This window comes from Peromyscus maniculatus, chromosome 7 (assembly GCF_049852395.1).
Source record: "Peromyscus maniculatus bairdii isolate BWxNUB_F1_BW_parent chromosome 7, HU_Pman_BW_mat_3.1, whole genome shotgun sequence".
Classification (NCBI taxonomy): Eukaryota; Metazoa; Chordata; class Mammalia; order Rodentia; family Cricetidae; genus Peromyscus; species Peromyscus maniculatus.
Genome location: NC_134858.1, coordinates 74,589,655 through 74,615,400, shown reverse-complemented (window position 1 = coordinate 74,615,400; position 25,746 = coordinate 74,589,655). Strand labels below are relative to the sequence as shown.

The 25,746-nt window shown below is 38.8% G+C and overlaps 1 protein-coding gene across 25 annotated transcripts in view; it reads left to right on the top strand.

Annotated features, from left to right (window-relative positions):
* Mlip (muscular LMNA interacting protein) overlaps positions 1 to 25,746 on the top strand; it is a 267,045-nt gene that overhangs the window by 223,185 nt on the left and 18,114 nt on the right. For 20 of the 25 annotated variants that reach the window (XM_006973727.4, XM_076575409.1, XM_076575403.1 and 17 more), the window contains 2 exons: positions 6,509 to 6,583; positions 18,823 to 19,139. The exons of 1 other annotated variant lie outside the window; for it this stretch is intronic. In XM_006973727.4, coding sequence (XP_006973789.1) covers positions 6,509 to 6,583; positions 18,823 to 18,825 — 78 coding nt within the window. In that variant the 3' untranslated portion in view covers positions 18,826 to 19,139. Of the gene's footprint in view, positions 1 to 6,508; positions 6,584 to 18,822; positions 19,140 to 25,746 lie in introns of those variants that run through there. 4 more of the 25 variants (XM_076575405.1, XM_076575400.1, XM_076575413.1 and 1 more) reach the window with 1 other exon arrangement.

Genomic DNA, 25,746 nt, shown 5'->3' with positions numbered 1-25,746 from the left:
ACCCCAAATGCATTCTTTTAAATGCAAGAAATAGTTAAGCTACTCATGTTTCCTATCTTCCCTTTTAAAATTCAGCTACATCAAATGAAATGTTCAGGCAATGTATCTGGTTCTCTGTTTGAAGCAGTAGCATTTTACTGAAGTACATGGAAGCTAATCTTCCATTGTGGATGTATGATGTACTGATTTTCATAAAGGCAAAGCTAGAGCATTGATATGTTGTTGTGTTGCCGCAGGCCTGGAATCATGAGTCATATTTTTTTTTTGATGCACAACTGCTAGGATATGGCAGGGCCTCTCATCTAGCAGCCTGTAGTCTTTTGGGGAAATGAAACAAACTTCAATTTTACAGTGCTCGTTCATTTAGCAAATTGAAGCGCTTATTCATTGACTATGAAGTGGAGTTGATGCTTGCAAATATCTGTACAGCAATTCTCCAGACATTTTCTCAATCACTCATGTTATGCATTCCCACTGAATTTTCTCCCCAGTTTCCAATCATCCTAATTATGATTTATTCTTAGTGAGTGGATCCATGTGCACATTTCCTTTTCCTGGCTTCTAGCAGGTAACTTGGCTCACTGGGAAGTTTCCCTCATATTCTTCCAAACTGGCTCAGGTCTATCAGCAATAAACCTTCACAGCACTCAGAGTATTATTTCCTAATATGTTATTCTATGTTTTTATTATCATTATATTAATAATTAATCGTATAATGTAAATAATATAAACAATATAACAGTATATTAATTATAATAGAAATTATTAATTATACAATTATAGAATATGTAATTATAATTATATAATTTTCAATACAATGATATATTATAAGAATATAACAAATATAGTAATATTATATAATAATTAATATAATTATATTATTTATATATAATTCATATCTGTTTCTCCCACTAGACTGTAATCTCCAAGGTCAGGATAATGTTCACTGCTGTGTTCACATCTAGCCACATGCCTGGCATATTAATCAGTATAAAATCAGAAAGATCCACGCCAAATAACTTTATTATACAACAGCCATGTTGTAGCCAGCAGTTTCTCTGGTCCTGCCAGGCCCACTGTCAGGATGAATCTCTCCCACCTGCATCCTGCAGCCACTTGGTCCCAAGTAAACACACAGAGGCTTTTATTATTTACAAACTGTATGGCCAGGCTTCTTGCTACCTAGCTCCTATAACCTAACTCAACTCATTTCTATCAATCTATATGTTGCCATGTGGTTGTGGTGTTACTGGTCTACTGTGGTGGTATTGTGTTCCCCAAAATATTGTGTACTCTAATAAATTTATCTGGGGTCAGAGAACAGACAGCCACTAGATACAAAGGCTAGAAAATGGTGGCACTCACACCTTTAATCCTAGCATTCCAGAGATAGAAATCCCTCTGGATCTCTGTGAGTTCAAGGCCACATTGGAAATAGTCAAGCATTAATCCCAGAAAGCCAGCCTTTAATCCCAGGGATTGGTAGGTGGTGGTAGAAAGCACAAAGATATATAAGGCATGAGGACCAGAAACTAGAAGTTTTTGGCTGGAGAAGATTTTGGCTGGTTAAGCATTCAGGCTTTTGAGCAGTAATTCAGCTGAGACCCATTCTGGATGAGGACTCAGAGGCCTCCAGTCTGAGGAGACAAGACCAGCTGAGGATCCAGCGAGGTGAGATAGCTGTGGCTTGTTCTGTCTCTCTGATTTACCAGCATTGACCCCAATAACTGGCCTCAGGTTTGATTTTATTAATAAGAACTTCTAAGATTCCTGCAACAATCTACTGGTATCTTTTTGCTTTTTTGGTGGCGGCTGGCATTTGTCTCCCCTCGCTCTCCTTTCTTCTCTCATCTCTTCAGTTTGAATGTCCTTCCTAACCTTATTCAGCCTCGCCATTGGCCAAACAGCTTTATTTCTCAACCAATCCGAGCAACACATATTCACAGCTTACAGAAAGCCATCCCAGAGCACCATGTAAGTTAATTGATTAGGGCATTTGAGTCTAGTCAAATGGAGATATGACATGGCAATGTCTGAAGCATGCTTTTCATAGAAGGTTGTTGTTCATGGCCTTGTTAATTGAAATGCAGAAACAGCAACTGTTAGAGATGCAGTCTCATGGCCCTCTTGCCTCTTTCTGTGCATGTACGAGAAATTTATAGAATGTTCTCTGTGCTATGAAATGTTTGAAATCAGGGAGTAAAGCCCCAGATTCTTTGATTGGCCAAGAAAATCTGGAGAGAGAGAGAGAGAGAGAGAGAGAGAGAGAGAGAGAGAGAGAGAGAGAGAGAGATATCTTACTCACCTGTCAATCTACCTGCAGTGTTCTAAGTGTGAGGTCTTGTGAGACATTCGAGGATGCAGTGAACAAATCCTAAGTAAAATTTGGAATTCTTTAGCTTTGGAAATAAGAAATTTTTCTCTCCACAATGTGCTTTATTTTTTATTTGATTTATTTTTCCATATCAATTTGTTCTCTGTGCTGGGTGAGTTGTCTGCTAGGCACAAACAACTTAAAGATGAATGTCACATAGTTCAGGACTCTCAGAGACTTGTGGTCTCATCATGACAGGCATATACTAAGGAAGCAATAGTACTCTATGGTTCTTGCTGCAGTCCATTTTCACAACTACTTTCTAGAGGTATTTTTTTTTATGAGGGTCACACTCTACCTTGAGTTGCTAAATGTAGAGACAGAGAACATGCAGGTTTCTATACATACGTGGTATGAAGAGGGTTTATAAGTGATGGTGGATGAACTTGGAAAAGCAATCTTAAGAAGGAAATTCTGAACACTCTGTCTTCCATTGATGAGTTCAAGACGTTAAAACTTCCTGCAGCACTTCCTCCTCTTTAGAGTTTCTGGCAGTCAAGAAAACCCACCCTGCCTTCAGACAGGAACTTTTCATGAATATCATGGCACTGAAATCCACTTCTCATGGACACACTACGATTTACAAAGTGTCTTCTTGGAGTTGTTGGAATCTCATTTCTCCATCTGGCCTGAGAAAATTTCATCTTTTTGTCTTTTCATGGAAGGTCATATGGGCTCTGGAGAAACACGTGTGAGAAAGCCCACAGACAGTCAACACTCTGTAAGGTGTTGTGCTAGTTTGCTGGCCAGTGTGATCAAGTGCAGGGAAAAGCAAATGAAGGTGCTATTTAAATACTGCAGCGATGCGTGCACAGAAGTCTAATTCAGCGGCTGCAGAGAACCCAAGACTGAAGTTTGCACCTGACATCTCAGTGTGCTTTGTCCCGTCTCCCCTGCACCTTCCTCTCCACTCACTTTCCTATGGTGAATAATGCTGAGATGGGAATAGTAACCTATCAGCTATAGCTTTTAATTGAGGCCAAATAGTAATTTGTTTTTTCAGAACATGACAACCACGTGTGTAGGCTTGGGTTACCCTCTCTCCCTCCATAGGAACCTTTGCTCTGTGTAGCAACTATGTGAAACTTAAGTTAGCATTTCTTTTTGAATTGCTCCTGTTCTGAGCTCTGTAGGACTCTTCTCCTGTGCTTTGTTACTCTCATCACCCGACATCTCTGCTCTTCATGCTTTGCCAAATCTCCACATTCTGCAGAGGTTTTTACCATTTAACATTCTTCTTCCTTCCTTCCTTCCTTCCTTCCTTCCTTCCTTCCTTCCTTCCTTCCTTCCTTCCTTCCTTCCTTCCTTCCTTCCTTCCTTTCTCCCTTCCTTCCTCCCTCCCTCCCTCTCTCTCTCTTTCTTTCTTTCTTTTTTTTTTTTTTTGGTTTTTCGAGACAGGGTTTCTCTGTGTAGCTTTGCGCCTTTCCTGGAACTCACTTGGTAGCCCAGGCTGGCCTCGAACTCACAGAGATCTGCCTGGCTCTCTGCCTCCTGAGTGCTGGGATTAAAGGTGGCGTCCCCCCCCCCCCCCCCCCCCCGGCGCATCGTTCTTTCTAACAGTTCCTGGACCACCTGCCCTAGTCAACACATCCATTTGCTGGTTCTGTGAATCCTAGAAAACAGGAGAGAGAAACACATTGCCCCAAACTTGATCCTCTTGTCTCTGTCTAGACAGTATTTTCATCTGAAATTTCTTCTTTCCTTTTTTCCTTACCTCCACCCCCTTTCTCCCTCTTCGCTACTGTCCCTCCTCTAATGGATTTCTTAAATATCTCCAGCCAGCCATCAATATTTTGCATATCAGTGACACTGGCTTCTGTTGAAGTTGGAATTTCCTATCATGTGCTCCTCTCTTGCTTATAGTTCCCCAAGGGCTCCTTATGGTCGTATCCCCCCACGTTTCTTTCAATTGCCCTATCTTTAGAAACTGTCTCTCAGCTTCCAGTCACTGCTTGCCATTCCCACTTCTGGCTCTTAAATAAATTGTTCTTGTCTTAGTGCTTTAGTCTATCTGTGAAGCAGGGTTAGACATGTGATAACTCAATGAGGAGTCTGCTGTCAGGGCCTATGCTTCTAATCCTAGTACCTGAGAGGCTGAAAAGGGGGGCTCGGAGTTGGAAGAAAGCCTGGGCTACAAAGTGGAGAGATTCCCTAAACCCCAAACAAAATCCTTAATGAACAAGCACATATAAGTGACTTAGTACATGAGTATAAAATGGATTGATATGACTAAACTCATGAACTTTATAAGATGCCATCAGACTTCAGCTGCCTTGAAGAAAATGGAAGAACAAATTTACTGTGTTAAAAGTTCATTCTCAGGCCAAATGAAGTAACTTAGGGCTTAATAATTATTTATGACCAGTTAGTTACTGTTCCCTTTTGTTGATTAGGGAATCACTACAAAGGTTTTGAAATTGGAAGTAATAATGAACTTGACTTAAGTGCCTGTGTTGGAAAAGAGGGATGGAATAGAAGTGTAGGCACCACATCCTCACTCAGTTGCTTTATTAATCTCAACAAAATGCTTTTAGGGAATTTTGAAGTTTAAAAATTTCAGGTTGATTCTCTTTGCTAAGTGTTAGGAAATTAGAATAATGAAAACATGCTATTACAAAACTGGAAAGTCATGTAAATGTTGTATCACCTTGTCTAGGTGTATGTAAGACTCTGAGGTGTCCAGGTCTGATTACTCAGGTTGGAAGTTTGAGCAATACACAGGGACTGTGTTGCTGACATAATACAGTAAAACGTAGTGTCCTGTGACCGACCATGAGACCACGCGGTAGTAGATGCTTTCAGCTGCTTCCCAGCTTGTTATTTAGAGCATGGACCGACTCCATTCTCTTCAAGCAGTTGTACTGAGAACTCCTGATCAGCAGAGGATTTGTGGCTGGGATAGAGTTTAAGGGCTGGAATTTAGTGGAGTTACAATTTTGAATAGAAGCAGGCTCAGTTCCTTAAAGCTGTTGGAACTGGGTGGGTCCTGATAAAGTAAGTGCTGGAGGAGGAGACCTACTGAACCTATTCAGAAGCCAGGGCCAAAGGCTTCCACCGGACTGTTTCACATATTGGCCTCTTTGAACTCACCTTGAAGAATTGGGAGCAAGTCACTGTCCTACTGTTTGCTCAAAGCAGGACTGTGTTGAAAGTGAAGGGGTTCAGTCATTTTTGTCACCCTGATGTCATTTCCTCTAACAGAAAGGAATGTGCCTGGAAAATGGTTTTAACACCTTAATAAAGTTGGAGCAATGAAGGTGACACAAAAGAGGATAAATGAAGCCTCAAGTGGTAGTTGATGCCTGTAATTCCAGCACGTGGGAGGCTGAGGGAGGTGGAAAGCTAGCCTGAGTTGCATAGTGAGTTCTAGGCTAGCCTGGACTATGAAGTGAGACTGTCTTAAACATAAGAAGGGCAGTGGGGTCTTGGATTTCAGTACAAATTCTGTGTCACAGTCTAACCTTTACTGGCATGTTGAGGACTTCCTGCTGCCTTAGTGGGGTTAAGGGTTTCTGTAGCACTCAGAAAAATCTGTGCAATAAAAGTAAACATTCCCACATACCAGAGGAACCCCCTCCTGTTAAATGTTACTTTGTTTCATTGCGTTAGAATAATGTTAATCTGGTGGGGTTACACAGTTCATGAAGTTTCTGTGCTTTGATGTTATTGAAGTTCACAACAATGTATAATATTTTATTGTTGCAGGAACTATATACTGTTTTGTGACATATATATTTATTGTGAATCTGAACATGAGGTATTGTTTTTGGTTTTGAATCATATTTGAATCAGGGGCTAGCAATGATGCCTGAAACATCAACTCCACTTAGCTTCTTTTCTATGAAATTTATCAGTGTTTTTTTAGCATTCATTCAATAAGTAACTAATCTGTATTATTGCTGAGGCCTGTTAAACTTAACGTGTGGCAAAAATAAGTAAAATATGGTCTTATGCTGAGCACCCATCACTTGCCAAAATACTTCCTGTACATTTGAAATGATAGTTAAATCCCAGTGATTACAGCTGGTAAAATCTACTACTGCTTGCAGCAAAATATCAGATGTCATTAACTAATTATCTGTTGCAATGAAATCTAAACATCTGTTTCTCCTCACTTTGGCTCCTGATCACAAGCTGGGCATCTTTTCTGTGAAGCTGGGTCATCCCATGGTGACAATTCCTGAACATGACACTCTTGACTCTAAAGAGGTAACGTAAGATAGGTGCAGAGATCTATGTCTGTAGAAGTAAGACATTCTTATTTCTTTCAATATCAACAAAATGACAACATTTTAGTTTTGAGATTATATATAATGTAATGTTTATCCCTTCCCCTTTCTCCCTTCAAACCATCTCTCACACCCCCCCTTGCTATTTTTAAATTCATGGCCTCTTTCTTCATTAATTGTTATTATATGCATATATATATACATATATATATATATATATATATATATATATATATATATATATATATATTCCCGAATATAACCTGCACAGTCTGTATAATGTTGCATGTATGTATGTTTTCAGGCTGATCATTTACTCTTAGGTAACCACTTTGTGTGCTCTTCCCTGGGGAAGATTATTTCTCCCCTACTTAGGTTCCCTTAGTTGTCTGTAGTTCTTTATGTGGGTTTGAGGCCTTGTGGCCATTTCCTTGTCCTCTTTTCTGTGTCTATTGATGTCCTTGTTCAGCTCATGCTTAGAGAATTATGTTGGTGAGACGTTATAGGTGTAGCTTCTGACATTCCTAGGAGACACAATCTTACAGCAAACTCCATGATCTTCTGTCTCACAATCTTTTTCTTTCTTCATCAGTAATGTTCCCTGGGCCTTAGGTATGGTCATGTTTTGTACATGAATCCATTAGAACTGACTTCTCGACTCTGAATTTTGATTGGTTGTAGTTTTCTGCAATTCTCTTGATCTGGCTTAGTGAGGTCATGTTGTAGGTTCTCTTCCAATATCCATGACTTCGCTGGTCTTGGTTCATTGGCCAGGTTTCCAGTACCATGCATAATTTCCTTCTTGTTGATTGGGTTTTTTAGTCCCATTAGAGAGTTCATTATTGCCAAGGTACGCATGCCACTACCGAACTCTTAGGGTTATTGTGCCATGCTGGTCATTGTTACAGTTCATAGATGTGATAGCTAGGTAGAACTGTTGGCTGCTTCCCTCCTTTGGAAGTTTATATAGGGTCTTCTGGAACTATGAAAACTAGTAATCAGGGGGGACATACTCATGTCAGCTCTAGTTCATAGACATTTTTGGCCCTGTTTCTGAATTGCATGGTATCTTCAGCAACAGGGGCTGATCTTCTGCCACCAGGAGCAACCAAGAGTGATAGCTATAGACTGTATGTTTTGAGAGTCCCCCAGAAGGTCCTGGCAAACAACTCAAAAGAGAGCTTTTCATGTTTGTATTGAGGCTTTTGGTAGGTGGACTTTGGCTCTTAGAGGCAACATTGTTTTCACTTTTTTAAAGAGAGATAATGACTACTTGGCTGACTGTGTGGTTCTAAAGTACCTGATTGCTTGTAGAAGGACCACTGGAATTCCATCTGTATACATCACCAGGACAAACCAACTTCCTCTTCCTCAGCCATCAATCTTTGGCATTTTTATGTTCAAGTGTAAAACTACTGCTTATTGTCAAGTGTGCGTGGGTGGCCTATGAAAATGGGGTGTGTTTTAGTCAGATGGCTGTGCTAGCTGGCTCTCAGGTACCGGGACAGAGGATAGTTCTGTTCCCTGACCCCCTCTCCAACTCCACAAATGAGTTCTATATGTTGGCAAGTGTCTATAGAAAAAGTATGAACAAGTTCAGCCATACTATCCCAATTTCATGTGATAATTTTTTTGTCATGTTCATATTTAAGCTGATAAACAGAGGCTAAATTTTAAACCCCTCCTTTTATTTTTACAGATGCCATATTATACAAAGAAAATAACTGAGCAAAAATTTCTATGTGTGGTTTAATTTGTGTTTCTCAAGAGAAGTATGTTGATTTTTTTGTACATCATTTCAGATAAAGTGAAAAATCTGAGAAAATGTAAATTTTACATTTAATCAGTTTCTCTGTGTGTGTGCTTGTGTGTGTGTGTGTGTTTATGTGTGTGTGTGTGTTTATGTGTGTAAGCATGCCACAGTGTGCATGTGGAGATCAGAGGATAATGATTGGTTCTTTCCATCCACCTTGTGGGACCCAGAGATTGAGCTCTGCTCATGAGGCTCAGCAGCAAGCATTGTTTTTACCTATTAAGCTTGAGAATGTGAATTTTAGAAGACTCATCCTTCAAAGGGGATGGGGAGCTTATGCATTCTTTTTAAATACCTTTGTTGTAGATACTCTCACAAATGAAGTATAGAAAACAACCCACTGTGAAACAAAGAAGTAAAAATAACAAAATTGGAAATAAAACTCAAAATTTTCTTTTTAGGAATATTTTTCACAATTATAGATATACTATACACTTTTTATAAACTGACAATTCCTATTTCTACAGTTTAGGGACAAATCTAAAATCTGGATTATTGTTTTATGTTTGAAAGACAGTTTATATATTTTGATGGCGGTTCCTGTATTTTTATTTTTATTTATTTATTTCCTTTGAGATAGGGTCTCATGTAGCTCAAGCTGGCATTGAACTTTCTTTGTATCCAAAAGTGACCTTGAACTCTAAATCCTCCTGTTTCCCTGGGATTAGAGGCATGTGTCACTATTCCTCGTGAAAATTTGTTTATTTATTGTCAATATTTTCATTATTAATGATAGTCATCATCATAATCATCCTTATTATTATATTTTGAGTGATAATCATAATTGAACATAGAGCCATATATATGCCAGGCAATTGCTTTACCAGCCCCCTACTTGGGCAAATTTTGAAGTTGTCATTGTGCAAAATCTTCTAGGTTTTCTGCAGTGACAATAGTGTAAAATGTAAAGGTGTACATGGGTAGGCCACATTAGTGCTTTTGGATACATTTCTGATTGTCTTTAAGGTAATGCACTAAGGATGGGATTTTTGGTTCCTTGATATATGCATATGGAGACATATATTGCCTCTAACACATGCATACACTGCTCTACTAAAAAATAATATAGCTCAGTCTACCACGAGTGTGGTACAATACCTGTCTCTGTGTGCTCTTGCTGGAACTGAAATGATTATACACAACAATTTATGGAGGACATTCTGTATGTGGAAAAGAAAGCCACATACTTTCTTTGTCACTGACTATTCTTAAGCACTTTTATTATTCTTGTTTTACAGTGAGCAAACTTGGGCCGAGGGAAAGTTAGTCTACTGGAATAGCTGGGAAGTGTAGGCACAATCTAGTATTAAATCTCTACTGATTGCCTAGCAACTTGGTTTAAGTACCCTCTCACACTCTGTCCAGCATTTAAATTCAGAACCTTAATTTAGATAAAGGTCTTTATCTACATTTTTTTCTGTCTGTCTCTAAGTCTCCTCCTGTGCTATCTAGTTCCTTCCTCTCGTAGACACTATTGTGGAGTACTTGCCGATTTCATTCAGAGGAGTTTAAAATTGTGTGTGTGTCTATTGTTTTGCATGGACTGACACTCTTCCGATCCACCGGATGCTGACATTGCCAATGAGCAGCAAACGCTCTTTATATAGTCGGGATAATGACCTTGTCACATGTGTCGTCCCTCTCAGTACAATGGTGACAAATGATACAGAAATAAGAATTCGCACCAGTGTGCATGTACCCAAATAGGAGAGGGGTGGAATAAATTTTGTTCTTTCCTGATGAATATTTAAAAAAAAATGAAATATTATTGCCTGCATTTCAAACCATACAAGTTTTTTTTTCAAATTCACTTATGCCAATCTACTCTCTATCGATGTCGCTATAAAATAAGGTTAAATTAGGTGTTTATGTGAACAACCAAAGCATCCAGTTCAGACAGTAATACTGAACTGAGAACTTATCAGTTTTAGGTAATATAAAACAGTGCTTCAAGTTGCCAAATAACATGGGATAGAGCATTTTATCACGTTGTGTGGGCGTGTGCTTATGAAAACTTGTTTTTTATTCTTTTATTGAAATAGATGCTTTTCATGCAATATATTCTGTTTATAGTTTCACTTCCCCTCACTCCCAGTTCCTCTCTACGTTCCCTCCCATCCGGATCCACATTCTTTCTGTCTCATTAGAAAACAAACAAGCATAAGGAATAATGATAATAAAATAAAAAAGATAAATAAAAAACAAGTTGGAATATGACAAAACTATAAAACAAGAAAAAGACTCAAAGAAAAAGCACAAGAAGTGTATATAGATGCAGACACACACGTTTGCACACACAGGAATCCCACAAAAACACAAAACTGGAAGTCATAATAAGGACCTGTAAGGTAGAAGAAAGAAAGGAAGGAAGAAAAAGAAAAAGGAAGGAGGGAGGAAAGGAAGGAAGGATAGAAAGAAAGAAAGACCAAATTTCTTTAACATAATGAGACAAAGAACCTCAAAAGATGCTGCTGAGTTCATTTTCTGTTGACCATTTACTGCTGGGCATGGGGCCTACCCTTAAAGAGTGGTTTGTCCTGGTCCCAGGGGAGTCCTTGCCCTGGACGAGATGGGAATGGGGGGCGGGAGGAGGGAGGACAGGGGAATCCGTGGCTGCTATGTAAAATTAAATTAAATTATAAAATTAAAAAAAAAAGAGTGGTTTGTTTCTCCAGTGAGATTCCCTTGGAGAAAAAAAAAAAATCATTTGCAATGGCTATCATTGGAGATAGCTTCCTGGTTAGGAATGGGTGTGTGTGTCTACTTCTCCTTTCAACTCTAGAATTCCATCTGGTGCAGACCCATGCAGGCCCTGTGCATGCTGCCTCAGTTCCTCTGAGTTCCGATGTGTGCCATTCCCATTGTTTCTAGAAGACCTTGATTCCTTGGTGTCTTCGATCCCCTCTGTCTCTTACTCTCTTTTTGCCTCCTCTCTCTCAAAGTTCCCTGATCCCCAAGGGGAGGGATTTAAAGGAAACATCCCTTTTAGGGCAGAAAATGTTCCAAAGGCTCTTACTTTCTGCATAATGTCTGGCTGTGGGTCTCTGTATTTGTTCCCATCTGCTTCGGGAGGAAGCCTCTCTGTTAATGGCTGAGCAAGGCACTGATCTATGAGGATGGCAGAATGTTATGAGGAGTCATTTTATTGCTACATTCCTTTAACAGAACAGTAATGTTTGGTTTTCCCCTAGGTCCTTGGCCTATCCATCCTCAGGTTCTTGGTCATCTAAGCAGTGTTGGGCATGGGTTCCATCCCACAGAGTGGGCCTTAAGTCAAATCAGATATTGGTTGGTTTTTCCTATAAGCTTTGTGCTACTATTGCACCAGCACTCTGGCGTATCAGTCATCATCATAGATCTAGGGTTTGTGTTTACATTTCTCCTTTGGTAGTGTTCATAGCACCTTCTAGTACCATGGTTAGCTGTCTGTAGTGGTGAAGGCTCTCTTTGGGCACCAGGTACGTGTTCAATGAGTTGTGTAGGTGTTGTCTTCAGTAACAGGGCCTTACTGAGTGTTTGTGGGGAGCCACCAATTGCTTTGGCAGCAGCCTGGTTTATGTGGGGGTTTCAATGGGATCTCTTTTTGTTTTTATTTTGAGACTGGGTTTTACTGTGTTTCTCTGACCAGCCTGGACTCACTGTATAGACTAGATTAGACTCAGATGCAGAGAGATCCACCTACCTCTGCTTCTACTTCTGAAGTGTTGGGTCCTGCTACACTCTGATTCTTTTTAGTAGAAAATATCATAACCCTGAAGACAAGACTTAAAAGACTTAGGCCACTGGGTAAGATTTAAAGAACAATTTTGAGTTAGATTTAATATATATGGGAACCCTCATAAAAGGAGCTAAATGTTAACATTTGTGAATGATAGAAATGGTTCCACCAAAGGAAACAAATAATGAATGAGGATCACTTTCTGCTTCTAGTATGGCATATGTATTACTAGCATTGGCACATTTGGGAACAATTTAAAAAATTTCTACAACTTCTTAAGCCATATATTTTCTCCAAACTCTTGCCTTATTATTAATTCATCTGTATAAAATTAACAGATTGAAGAAAAATATTCTGTTTTTATAAACAATTCTCATCTTATGACCACATGCCTGGGAGATCATAACTTTCTAGCTATGTGCACAGTGCATAAAGAATTATGTGTGATACTTGGCCTTTCTTTCATGTCCTAAAGATGCTAACCTGCCTTTCTTACTGTTACATTTTCAACTCCTGACCCAATCATGATTTTTTGTACCTAAAGAGATTTTAAAATTAACTATTTAATTCATTCAATACAAAGATATCTCAGATTATCTAATTGGGCTTACATAATGCTTTTGCCACATGATTTCTAATGCTCATTTTAAAGGTGCTAACCCCCAAAACAACAGCACTTACCATGCAGCCCAGGCCTCAGCAGTGCTGACTAAAGGACAGAATCATCATCAGTGACTTGTGTGACCAATGCTGGGCTTCCCCTCACCCAATCCTGGACCAGGGGAATGAAGGATCTCTGTCATACAAAGGCCTTGGCCAGCTTCAAAATGATTCATTCATTAATTTTTTATGTCTATTGTTGTGCTTGTACATCTGTCTGTGTACCAGGTACATACTGATGCTCACAGAGGCCAGAAGGAGCATTGGGTCTTCTGTAAGTGGAGTCACTGACATTTGTGAGCTACCATGAGTGTGCTGGGAATCAAGCCTGGGTCCTCTGGAAGAGCAACCAGTGCTCCTAACCATTGAGCCATCTCTCAAACCCCACCTTGGCCAGCTTTAAACTAAGTTTCCCCCAGTGATTCAAATGTATGGCACTGCACTGTTAGTCCCCTCACCAGCGGGGTTGGCATGCCAATCAAATCAGCAATTTAATTTTGAACACACAAAAAACAAAGGCAAAGAGATTGTTTTAAAAAATTGTCTCAGAGAATGTTTTCAGATACTAAACTTTGGGTCACATTTTCTTGCCCAATAGTGCAAAGCTGTACTGTGAGCTTCAACTTGTGGTACAATGATTCTGAGAGATCTGCATGATGAAATTCATGATTTCATGTGAGATGAAACACTTTGTTTTTCTCTTGACAATCCACACAAAGTTTGGAAGTTGCTTGGTCTGATTGTAATACTTACACAGTATAGTGAGAGAACTTAGGGCATTTGATGCAATGTTTCATTTGTGGCTTATCATACACAAATACAGATGTATACATACTCATACACACATATACTTACTTATACACATAGAATCATACAATCACACACAGACACACAATACATACACATGCCTACATATGCATACACACATATATGTATACATATACACACATGCACATACCACTCAAATATACATACACACATACAATCATATACACATACATATACAGATATATACACACATAAACTCATACACACATAGACTTACACACACATTATATACCCACACATATACTTACATATATTCACATGCATAAACACATACAATATGCATACATACATATACACATATATACATATTTATACTCACACATGAAAAAGCACACAAACATGGCCTTGAATGAATCCTTATATAACCAGTTTAGCTTCCTAAATAATAAATTGAGTGTTCAGCAGCTGACTGAATAATCTTGAAAGAAGATCAGTTTTGCTGATCAGAGATATAATAATTTTCAAATAGGTGAATATTTATCACTTTACAAGGATCATATCCTCCCTGTCTGAAATTAATAATGTCTGGGTGGAGTTATAGAGAACTTTGTATTCTACTAGAAATAGTCATTTCTGCTTGCTTATAGCACATCCTGTGAATTCAGCATTAGATATAAATAGACACATAAAAAGAATACACATATAGGTATTCTTTGATCCCCAGTCCACTCTGTAATTTACTTCTCTCTTTCCAGGATGAATTGCAAATACCACAGTGTAGAGCAGCATATCACCAACCTTGCCCTCTTGGGTCCTCTGCTGAGGGCAACCCTGGAGGATTTTTTTTTCAGCTTGACTTCCAGAACAGGACCAGATTCCCTTCTCAATAACACAGCAGCTAATTATTCACTAGTTCCCAGAAAACACATGCTCTGCAAATTCTTCTCCTAGTTTCATAATGATTTGTGTGTGAGGTGCTAGGGATTGGATTTAAGACGTTGTGCTTGCTGGGAAGCACTCTGTCACTGAGCTGCAGCCCCAAATGTTCTTTTTTCCTGTTCCTCCTCTTTCAGATTTTGATAGGTATTGAGGATTGTCAGGGTTCTGTTTCTAATAGCAAGGAACAGTGATTGATTTGCTGTTGTGTGGCAAATGAGTTTTGTGTGCCAGTATTACAAGAATTTCAGAAGCTCTATTGATGCCCAGGGTTCTTATCCTACAGACAGGAACGCCCCCTTCTCGTGATAAACACAGAAAAGGGAAAAAGTCACTTGCTCACAGGAACCACTCTCACATTATGGTTTGATTCAAGGTAAATTAAGGTCCTTAAGAGGGATTGGCCCACATTTTTTTTTCATCAGAAAATTTCCCCAAACTCTTATTTCTCAAAATCAAGCTTGGATAAATCTTAGATTGCTAAGAGGTCAAGGCTGGACTTTCAAGGGTGAACTTGAAACCTGGCTTATCTGATGATTAAAAGAAGGTTCACTTACCCTGATACATAACTTGCTGGAGGACCAGAGTGAATTTGTCTTAACAAAAATAGATGTATCCTCAGCAGGCATACTGAAGCCATCACCTAGTCTTGACATCCAGAAGGCCATTTCTACTCCCAGGATTAGCAACAGTGAACCATCAAAATGACTCCCTTGTCATTATTTTTTCTGTCATAAGCCCTGAATCTGTGTAGGTAAAATATACTCTTTTTAAAGATTTCTTCTTGAGAATTCCACCTAAGAGTCCTGTTGTTTACAGAATTTCCATCCCACCTTTCCCCTCTCTAACTCGTCCCATCCCCACTCCCCAATTCTTCTTTCTGAAAGCCCTCTTATCTTTTTCTAAAACAAACAGACAATGTGACCCCATATTTAGTATTGAATAGCATTGACTCAGCAGAATGGGAAATTCTTATCAGAAAGCCAAATAGACATAGTCCATTATATTTATCCTCTCTAGATAAAATAAATCACTTTACCCTTAAGTAAGAAGTGTCGGGTGTTGGTGTACTGATTGTAACCCAAAGCTTGTCCTAGATTTACCTGGTAATTTGGGAACTCATCTGTGTTTTATTTTTGCTCAAAAAAGAATTAAACATCTTTAGGAAGTAGTGTTACAACACAGAGCCAGACATCCACTGAAGGAAGCGTCTGCTAAGCATAAGGTGATTTTTTGCTAGAGAGAGGGAGAGAGAGAGAGAGAGAGAGAGAGAGAGAGAGAGAGAGAGAGAGAGAGAGAGAGAGAGAGAGAGAGAAAGCGAGCAAGTTCCTCGGATGTTTGCACTTTAAAAAAAGCTGGATAAAGCTTCAGAAAAGTCTTCCTAGAGTCTCACAAAACTCCCATCTAGTTCCCTCAAAAGGACTTCTAGACAGTTCAAAGAATAAGAACAGTACTGCTGACACATTTTCTAAAATGCACGCCTCAAGAAAAAGGAGGGGAGAGACATATATTACCTTATGTTCAGCAGGCAGGGTGGAACTTGTATTTTAAATTTCTGTATGTTTACAGATTTTGTTAGAAAATCATAGAACTGAGATCTTAGAGAATCTCTCAATGAGGCAATACAAACAAACAGATCTCATGTGTTTTTTAAGACCTTGTGTGAATCTACTACAGGAGAGCCTGACAACTGAGAGATCTTTCCTCCAATGCCATCTTAGCAGATGAAAGGTACGATTTGTTTTGGAGTGAGTTGGTGAGCAAGCAGGAGGCACTACAATGGGATAGCTGTGATTATGGGATTCCAGAACCTGTAGTGAATTCATGGCTCCTTTTTGTTCTGACATCAGACTCATTTTCAAAACAACAGTAACAACAGACAAGGCAGTAAGATCAAGCCCAACTATCTGGATCTCAGATCTTCTAGAGACCAGTAATTTTGAACCCAGATTCAATATTGAGTTCCTAGTGTCCTTTCTATAATACCTGGTTTCTCTGCCATGCTATATATTGAGAGAACCTTAATTACTGAAGGCTTTATAGGTTTCGGTCTATGGATAATAAACTATAATACTATGCCTTATGTCTTCACGTAAGGTGAATAATTATGAATTTGTGCAAATGACATAATTTTATAGAAATTATTTATTTTTAGTGTGTTTGTGCATTTCTTGGAAGTGGTTTTGGATTCTGGATGTGCAAAGTCTGGTTTTATATTTTCAAGAACAGTTACACAGATCATTTTTCCTTTATTTTGCAGGAAAATGTATGTATATTTACATTAAAAGAGAATAAGAACCTATTTACATAGCTCATTCTTTAAAAAACATGCTTTCGGCAACATTGGCTTCAAGTTTCACAGGCTACACTCACTTATTAACCAAAGTCAGCTGTAGAGAGCAGTAATGGAGTAAGATTCTCTCCAGAATTACGATTTTTCAGTGTATTAAGTTTTTTCTTATATATTTTTTAAAAAATCCCAATAAGTGTGTCAGTACAGTTGGCAATAAAACACTGGGTCTGAGCAGCCAGTGTCAGCTTGAGGATAAGGATGTTTTCTTGATTTATTTGATTGTCTGTATCTGTCTCACGTGTTGACTTTTGCTCCTCTTGTGTTTAGGGTTTTTTTTTATTTTGTTTTTTTAGCTGTATTGAGATTGGCAAAGGGAAGTAGAAATGTCAGAATGCATCTAAAGTGATGGCTCTACTTGGTATAGCATCATCTGTCATTTCCAACCAGTCACCAAATTGTAGTGCCAAACATGACTTGGTTCTCTCAGCAGCATCTGAGGATGATGATGAGCCGGGGGCTGAGCAGTTTGTATTACTTCAGCCTCTTTAATCATGTACAGAATTATAGCACCTTGTATCTGGAAAGTAACTGAGGGGCACAGGGCATATGATATTTTATCTCATGTAAACGCATGTATACACCTTTCCGATGACAGAACATAAGCCGTAGTCAATACTTGCTTTGGTATGACTAAGACAGACTAACTTGTGGCTATACCAACCATGAAAACACATAGAAACACTGACTGAACTAAGGTCGAATATGGAATAGAGTTGCCTTACATGAGCTATTTAATCTTCTTGGACTTTAGTTTCATTCTCTGTAAAATGGCATTAAGATATTATGTCAAGCCGGGCGGTGGTGGCGCACGCCTTTAATCCCAGCACTCGGGAGGCAGAGGCAGGCGGATCTTTGTGAGTTCGAGGCCAGCCTGGGCTACCAAGTGAGTTCCAGGAAAGGTGCAAAGCTACACAGAGAAACCCTGTCTCGAAAAACCAAAAAAAAAAAAAAAAAGATATTATGTCATATAGATTAGAATTTATATATATATAATATATATAAAATATGTGTATATATGCTGTTTAGCTTATAGAAGTCTTAACATTTCTTAAATATGAGCCATATGAGTTAAAATTCACTTGTAATATTAACTACTATATGCTGACACCTTGAAGAAAATTTGATTAATAATAATTTTCATTTGCTAGCAACATAAAGGATCTATAATTTAGTTATTTCCTTCCTTCGTTAGAGTTAGTGTTTCAGGGAATCTCTAGAAAAGAGCAACTGGTCTTCTTTATTCGCCATTGGCCGTGTTGGATTGTTTCATTCTCAATCATGACTTAACACCTGGAAAGAGAAAGTTCTAGTCATTTCCCCTTTTGTCATTTTATCACAGTGTTCTATCAGACTGTTTTAGAAATTAATTTCCTTCCCATCTCATCTCTGATGCTTTCTTTTGTCCACTTGGACTCTCTGCTGTAAATGCCCATCTTCATTAGTCAACTTTATCTTATCTGTTCCAGACGAGTCTCACTGTATCAACTGGGAACACACAGAAGTGAACAAATAAAGACATTTTTGTAATCACTCTTCTACTGCACAGTAGCATTAGAAAGCCATGAGAATCAACATAGAAAGACAGACAAGAGGGTCTTTGCTCTCTTTGCTTTATCCCACAGTGCATTTTACAAAAGTCAGACTTTAGCTGAATCCCTGCTCACTTTCCCTTCTTGTTTTGGATATTACCTTTTGGGGAATGATGCACTCAATGCTACAGAGACAGTAAGCCGTCAGGTCGAGATCCTGAAGGGAGATGGGGTATCGAATTGCATTCCTTAAACAACACCTGCCCTCAAAGCCAGCAAGACTGTTTATGGGACTTGAGCAGATCTTTTGAACTCTCCAGACTAGAACCTGATGCAGAATATATTTTTACTTTTGATACTCTATCTACACGTTAATGCATAATTTTCAATGTATTTTCTCTAGAAGTCCTCATCTTCATCAGTCTATTGTTTTATTTTGCAGTGATGAATTTGGAGCAGAAGTGAAAACCATTTTGCTGAAGAGTTTTGGAATGCCGGTGCTAACCATTTGCTAGATTTCACTTGTGCTTTTTCAGAATGATGCTCTGTTGATGAGCTCAGTCCAGCAGAAGAACCTGAAAGGTTTGCTGCAGCCACATAGCATCGGTACACTCGCAAAACCCAGAGCAGGATGATAGACCTGTAGCTTCTAGCATTGCCGTTCAAGCCTATAATGCCTTCTATAAAGTTGACAGCAATACTAATGCACCCCTATGTTAAAAGCAGCTAAATAAAGAAAAATTATAACTGAATTCAAAATGACTGGGACTATTTTTTCAATGGTCGTTTTGTTACTGTAAACATTACTAACTGAATCAAGTTTCGTTATTGAGAGCATATCTTAGAGGATGCTGATACTTTAGGGGCCATCAACGAAACTGTAAACAAGAGTAAGGTGGTACTTTTCATAATGCATGCTGCTTCCTGTTAGGATCTGACATGTTGTATGGACTGTGTCCAAGGGACAGCCTAAGGGTAATGACCAATATTGTGCTGGGATGACTTGAGCAGTCATGTCTTTGCTTTGGGCTACATGATTCCTATGAAAACCATCTCACAGGTGGTGCTCCCACAGAGCAAACCCACACTACGATGGCAGTCTCAAGAGGCTGGCCGTTCCACTGCTGCTGCCAACCCTATTGAGCATGCTCCACTTGTCTCCCAGTTGTCACCCCAGCAGTTGATCTTGGTTTCCTCTAGTGATTTCCTTCTTCTGCCCCTAGGGAAAACCAAGACAACACCCACCAGAGAGTTCTCAGCAGTTCCCAGCAGCAAACTTCAGGTAGCAATGGAGCCTTTGCAAAATCTTTTTGACTTTGGCATGTAGCTCACACTTCCTGAGAGAGAGATCTCCATTACTGCTTCTCACTCCCACTGCTTCCTCAGCCCAGCCACCCCACTCAAAGGAGGTTGCTATGAAGGAGCAACAGGAATCAGAATGCTCCATTACCAGCCATCAGGTGGTACCTGGAAATGTAAACTTCTTTTGGCTTCCCCTACTAGTATTAGAAATGCGTATCTTCTCAGTAAAGATATCTGCTCTTTCATCTTCCCCAAACAACTACACCATCTCCATGAACCACTTAATAGGTCTCAACATTCACTGAGTCTTGTTATACACCAGTTACCACAAGTTCTTAAGATGCATTTGAATTAATATTCATAATGAATTATTTTGTGAAGCAGATGATATCTTTACCTATGTTTTATGTTTGCAAAAGTAGGCATAGCCAAATGGTTAAATCAAGCTAATAAATGGTAGGGGTAGAAAGACAGGTAATTTGATTCTAGTATATTCACCAATATACTTTCCTGATGTTTCATTCATTAATTCATTTACTCATTCATTAAATTGTTGAGTTGGTCATATAATTGTTTATATTTGGGCAAATTCCTTTCTGTATTTAATTATTAATTTGAAACTGGTTTTTATAGTATTTTCCATTTTTCCCTTGCAGAAGGCAAATGTCCTTATGTGCCTGATGTTTATGTATGTTTGAAGATGCTTTGTTTTTTGGCATAAGTATTTAATAAATGTAAATTTTATTGCTTACATTGTTTCCAATATAGGTGTACCCATTTTTATTCCTATCAGATATTCAACACCTGTAAAGGCAACTTTTTATATGCAAAGGTTGTTTGAATGTGGTATCCTATTCATCTAGTTTTCAAAGGCTTGTGTTAGCCATTTTATGTTGTGACAAAATAACAGGCATTAACAGTTAGAGAGAGGGAGTGACACTTAAGCCCATAGCCCCATTGAGTCCAGGTCCATGGTGAGGTAGAATATCATGGTGGCTGGAGTTTGCAGAACAGAGTGAGTCTGTTCACTCCATGGGGGTTAGCAAGAAGAGAGATAGGAAGGGATAAGTTGTAATAAAGGCACGACTCCCAGTGTGCTAGGACTCACCTCCTAAAATGTCTAGAACCTCTCAAAATAGTGCCATCCTCTGAGAACCAAACATTCAATACATAAGCCCAGGGCGGACATTTCATATTCAACACATTTAATCCATTGCACTGTCAAGCAAATATTATTACCTTCATTTATTGGTAAAACCATTGAACTCTTTTTTTGACTGAGCCATCAAATTTATGAACCCTAAATCTATCATGAAACCTTTTAATTCTTGTACTACTTCCAAAGAATCACATGCATCTGAACATCGTATTCTAATGTATTTGTTCAGCATCTCAGCAAAGATGAGAGTCTTACTAGTGTGAAGGCAGGAGGAGCAAGTGTTGGTGTTAGGGAGAACACAGAACATGGAGAATTAGAATTAGCTGCTTTATAGGCTTAGGGATATGGAATTTGCTGTCCAAAGAATGTTGGAGTGCAGTGTATGTTTCTGAAGAGGAAAGAGGTAGGGACAGTAGATATGAAACACACAGAACAGACAAATACTGAAGCTGTGTCTCATCTCAATTTGGGTTTCCCAGAAGCCAATTGTAAGACAAAGTTTTAATGTAATTACTTTATTTCAGAGGTGACTCCCCCCCCCAAAAAAAAAAAACTGCTGCAAAGTGACTGAGGAATTAACAAGTGCAGTGTTTGTTATAAAGCCACTTACCAAAATGGGCAACTGGAGCATATTCCACCAATTTGGGAATACAAAATTGAAGGAACATGTGATAGAACTAGTCCAACTTTGAGGGGGGGAAAAAGGAGATCACTATTGAATATCAACCCTCACTGGTCACCAGTTCCATTTGTGAGGCATTTAAAAACAAACAAAACATTTCATTGTGCAAATCCAGTAGGCCTCCTTATTTTATTGTGAAAATTTTCTTTGGGGGAAATGACATGTATAGTCTGCTGAACTGTAGTATTTGTTCTAGTTTCTGAAGTGAAGAAGTAAAAGAGAAGTGAGTGCTTCAGTAACGGACTATTTTCAGGTTAGTGTCCTGAGCAAGCAAAAAATTCTGCAGGTAGCAAATGGAACATCTCTTTCCTTTAACTGGACTTCTGTGGATTTCTACATTTGAAATCATCTTCTATTGGAACTTAAATCATTCAGTGAGAGGGTAACTACCTTAGAAAGAAAGCTTGTTTGGTTTAGACTAAGCCCAGAGAATTTAGTATCATAACCTAGGAATTAGAAAGTATTTTTCAATTAAAAAATGTTACATTTGGAAGATTTCCTCCATTTTCTGTGGTATTCTGTAAAATTGACTATCATCTTGCCCTGAAGTTTTAGACAATCAATTTATTTGACTGGAATCAAATTTTCTTTACTGTATATTTAATGAGCATATGTTGATACCTTTTAAAGGAAGGTTTTATAATGTGCTTTTAAAAGTGTTTTTGCAATTTCTCAGCATTACTTAAGCACCTGAGCCTAATTTTTTTTTATTGACTGAAGACTCTAGAGGTAAATTAAAAAAAATAATTCTACACAGGAGTGAAGCATGTGAATATATTTGAAGGGGGAAACTCCACATAAAATGAAAAAAAAAACATGAACAAAATAAAGTCAAAATTTTCTAGGGAGCCACAGATTGCAATTAAAAAACATTAGCAAAATGTCTACTCTAAGAACAGTAAGAGACTCAAGCTAGTGGGAGAAAGACACTCTGGGAATGCCAGAGCATGTAGCTTAGCTAGGGCATGTTGTGGAAGAGTTCATGTACTGTGAATAGGAAAGGAAATGATTCCTTAGGAGGCTTGGGAAGTCTTTCCAAATTTGAACTGAGTTAAATCATTAAAGTAGGAGCCCAGAAGTATTTGCTAATTCTGCTTTTGGGTCTCAGTTGAGAATTTATCTAAGTAAATACTATATTGGGTAAAAGGAACAAATTGTGGGGAAGTTAAAAATGAACATTTTGTTTTCTGACATAGTTTATGCAAAATTCTTTATTTGAGCCACTTCACATTAGAGGAAAATGTGGATTTTAAATACTAGGGGACTGCAGAAAGGACTCTGTGGCTTAAATCGCTGGTGTTGAAGCCGTAGGGTCTTACTGCAGATTCCCAATACCCTGAAAACCCAGCACACTGTTTGCAACCTCAGCACCGGGAGAAGGTGGAGAGCATAGCAGCGGATCCACGAAGCTTGATTTTAGCCAGAGTAGCCAGGTGATGCGCTCCAGTGTCTGTGAGATCTTGTCTCCAAGGATAAAGTGGAGAATGATTGAACCCATGTTGATCTCAGGCCTCCACGCATAATCTCAAATGTGAATGCACAACCACACATCTTGACATCATATTTTGGTTTCCTTGGCACATTCAGTGTGTGTGTGTGTGTGTGTGTGTGTGTGTGTGTGTGTGTGTGTGTGTGTGTGTGTGTACACTAATAGACAGCAAATAAGCAAATGAACAATGCATACTATATGTTAGAACATGCTCTGAATTTTCTTAGTCTGGTCCTAGATGATAAACACATTAAATAGGTCCAACAGAATTTGAGGGAATATACAAACAAGAAGTCAGATTTTGTCAGTTGTAACATGTTAAAAGTTAACCAGGGGCGTGGTTAGGACAAAATAAAAAAAAAAAAAAAGTGTCAATTTCCCAAGATTTCATCCTGCAGTAAACTAATAACATTTTCCTAAGAGGGAAAAAAATGAAATAACACTTCCTCTGAAGTTTCAATCCAGTCACCAGCCACAGATGGTATCCCATTATTGTCCCAGTCATGTCAACCAGAGAGATTGTCTGCTAGGATGCAGTACTGTGGGACTTGTTCCTGTATTTCTCACTACAGAGTGATCTTACCAGGGCCTTTCATCTTTCCCTGCCACATGCTCTGTGCAGGTGTATCATTGCTACTTATTAAGTGGAGATGAAAGCCAGAGTCTGTCTACCAGCTGAGACAGCCTTGAGCCTTTTAGTTCTCAGGTTAATAGTTCAAGTCTCCACTTGTGCAATCAGCAGGAAATCTTAATGGCTACATCTTGACATCTGTACTCTGGGTCCCCTAGACAAGGTCTGTGTGCAAGATGAAACAATCCTTTGAGAGCTAAGTTCTCCTGGGCTGTCTCGATGGACACTATACCACTCAATCAATTCTCAAATTAACAAAATCTACAGCAAGGTGATGTGCTCTTGAACTATGGACATGGCTCGACCTTTTAGAGCTCTCTTTTGAAAAGTTCCACATTGGCACTCCATCACCATGGAGAAAGCTTTCCAGAGTAAATTTCAGGGATCCTTCAAGCTTCACTCCATGCCCATGCTTCACTGCCTCATACAGAGCCCTTCTACACCACACTATTATCTGTAGTCAAGTAAGCCCAGAGTGATTTGTTCACTATTTCAGAACATACTTGCTAAGTTATGATCAATAATATTTAGAAAGTGCTGCCTCTAGTTAAGATTGGTTTACATGTGTACCTATTTGCTAAGAGAAATCTGGTGTTTTCTCTAACGCGTCCATGAATTCCCAAAGACTTAGATTTTTCTTAGCTTTCCATAGAACAAAAATCTCAGCGTCCATGGAACACTCGTCTTATTTTATAACTTGTCCTGCTGTCCCTAGAGTGTTCCCTGTGTGGGCACAATCTTTTTTCTTGAACACCTCCCCTTCAAATTCCCTGCAACATGGTAGAGAATAGGCTCCACTAGAGATTTGTGGGAATGGTGAGAGTTGAAAAGACAAGGTCGTTTAGATTGGTATCAACTGGTTTTTTTCAGTTGGGTTACAGAGTTCCCTTTTCTTAAAGAATAGCTGGTTGGTGTTTTGGGGTTCCATCTTGAGGACAAGGGACTTTCCTATATCTCACATCTTCTTAGCTCGGCTCCATTTACAAATGGTGTCTTAATATTGATACAATTGTTTTAATTTCTCTTTCTCACATCTCCCTACCATTAAGTAGAATGTGGATTTTCCTAAATAAAAAATTGACATTTCCATCAGCAGTGTGTAATGTTCTGTTTTGTTTGCATCCGGCTTTGTTGTCATTAGTTTTCTTACTGATTGCCCTTTTGTTAATACAAATTTGATTTTCAGTGTCGATTTAATTTTCATTTTTCTGTTGGCTATGGAGGTTGTGCAATTTGTTATATTAATTTTCAGGAGAATATGTTTAACTAGAAGTCATTATATTTAGTGAATTAAGTGAGTCATTGAAGAAGAAATATTTTTTCTCTCATTCATGGATGCTGAATTTTATACAGATACATAAAACAATGCATATGTGTATATATATGTCATATATATATATATGACATGAAGATAGATGTGAAACTGTCTGGAAGAACAAAGGGAGGAAGTAGGAGTGAGGAAAGGAAGGGGAAAGTTTGGAGGGAATGTTCTCCAAGTATATTATATACATACGTGAAAATGAATCTCCCCAAGTAAACATGAAAACAAAAAATAGCTTCTTTACCCAGAACCTCCCCAGAGAGCTGATACTGTACATTGTCAGTTAGCAGAAGATTGGATTGTAAGCAGCAGTTAAGAGCCTGGTTCAGCCTTTCTCCTTTCTCTGTCTTTACAGAATGTGGAAATACCCTGAAAGTTTCAAAGCAGCACTGTGAAAACTAAAACAAAATCGATCTCCAAACCCAACCCACAAACTGATCTGGTCACCTCAGTGCTTGCTGATATGGGTGTCCTCTCTAAGGTGGCAGTCACTGGTAGATGTTGAATTTCCATGACAGGAGACCTTTCTGATTCTTTGACTCACTCAAACCTCTTTTGCTTCTGCCTTCTCTCAGTCCCCACCAAGACCTGACTTCCCTTCTTTGCCACATATTCCTTTTTCTTTGCAACTTGACTTTGGACCAAATCCTGGGTTCTGACCTAATGGTTCTCTGGGGGGCAGATACCTTAGTGTTAAGAACTTAGCCCCTGCATGGGTGCTTCGGAAGCCCTGGTGGTCTCAGGCAGCAGGGCCACTCTCTATAGGAAACTCAGGGCAGGAC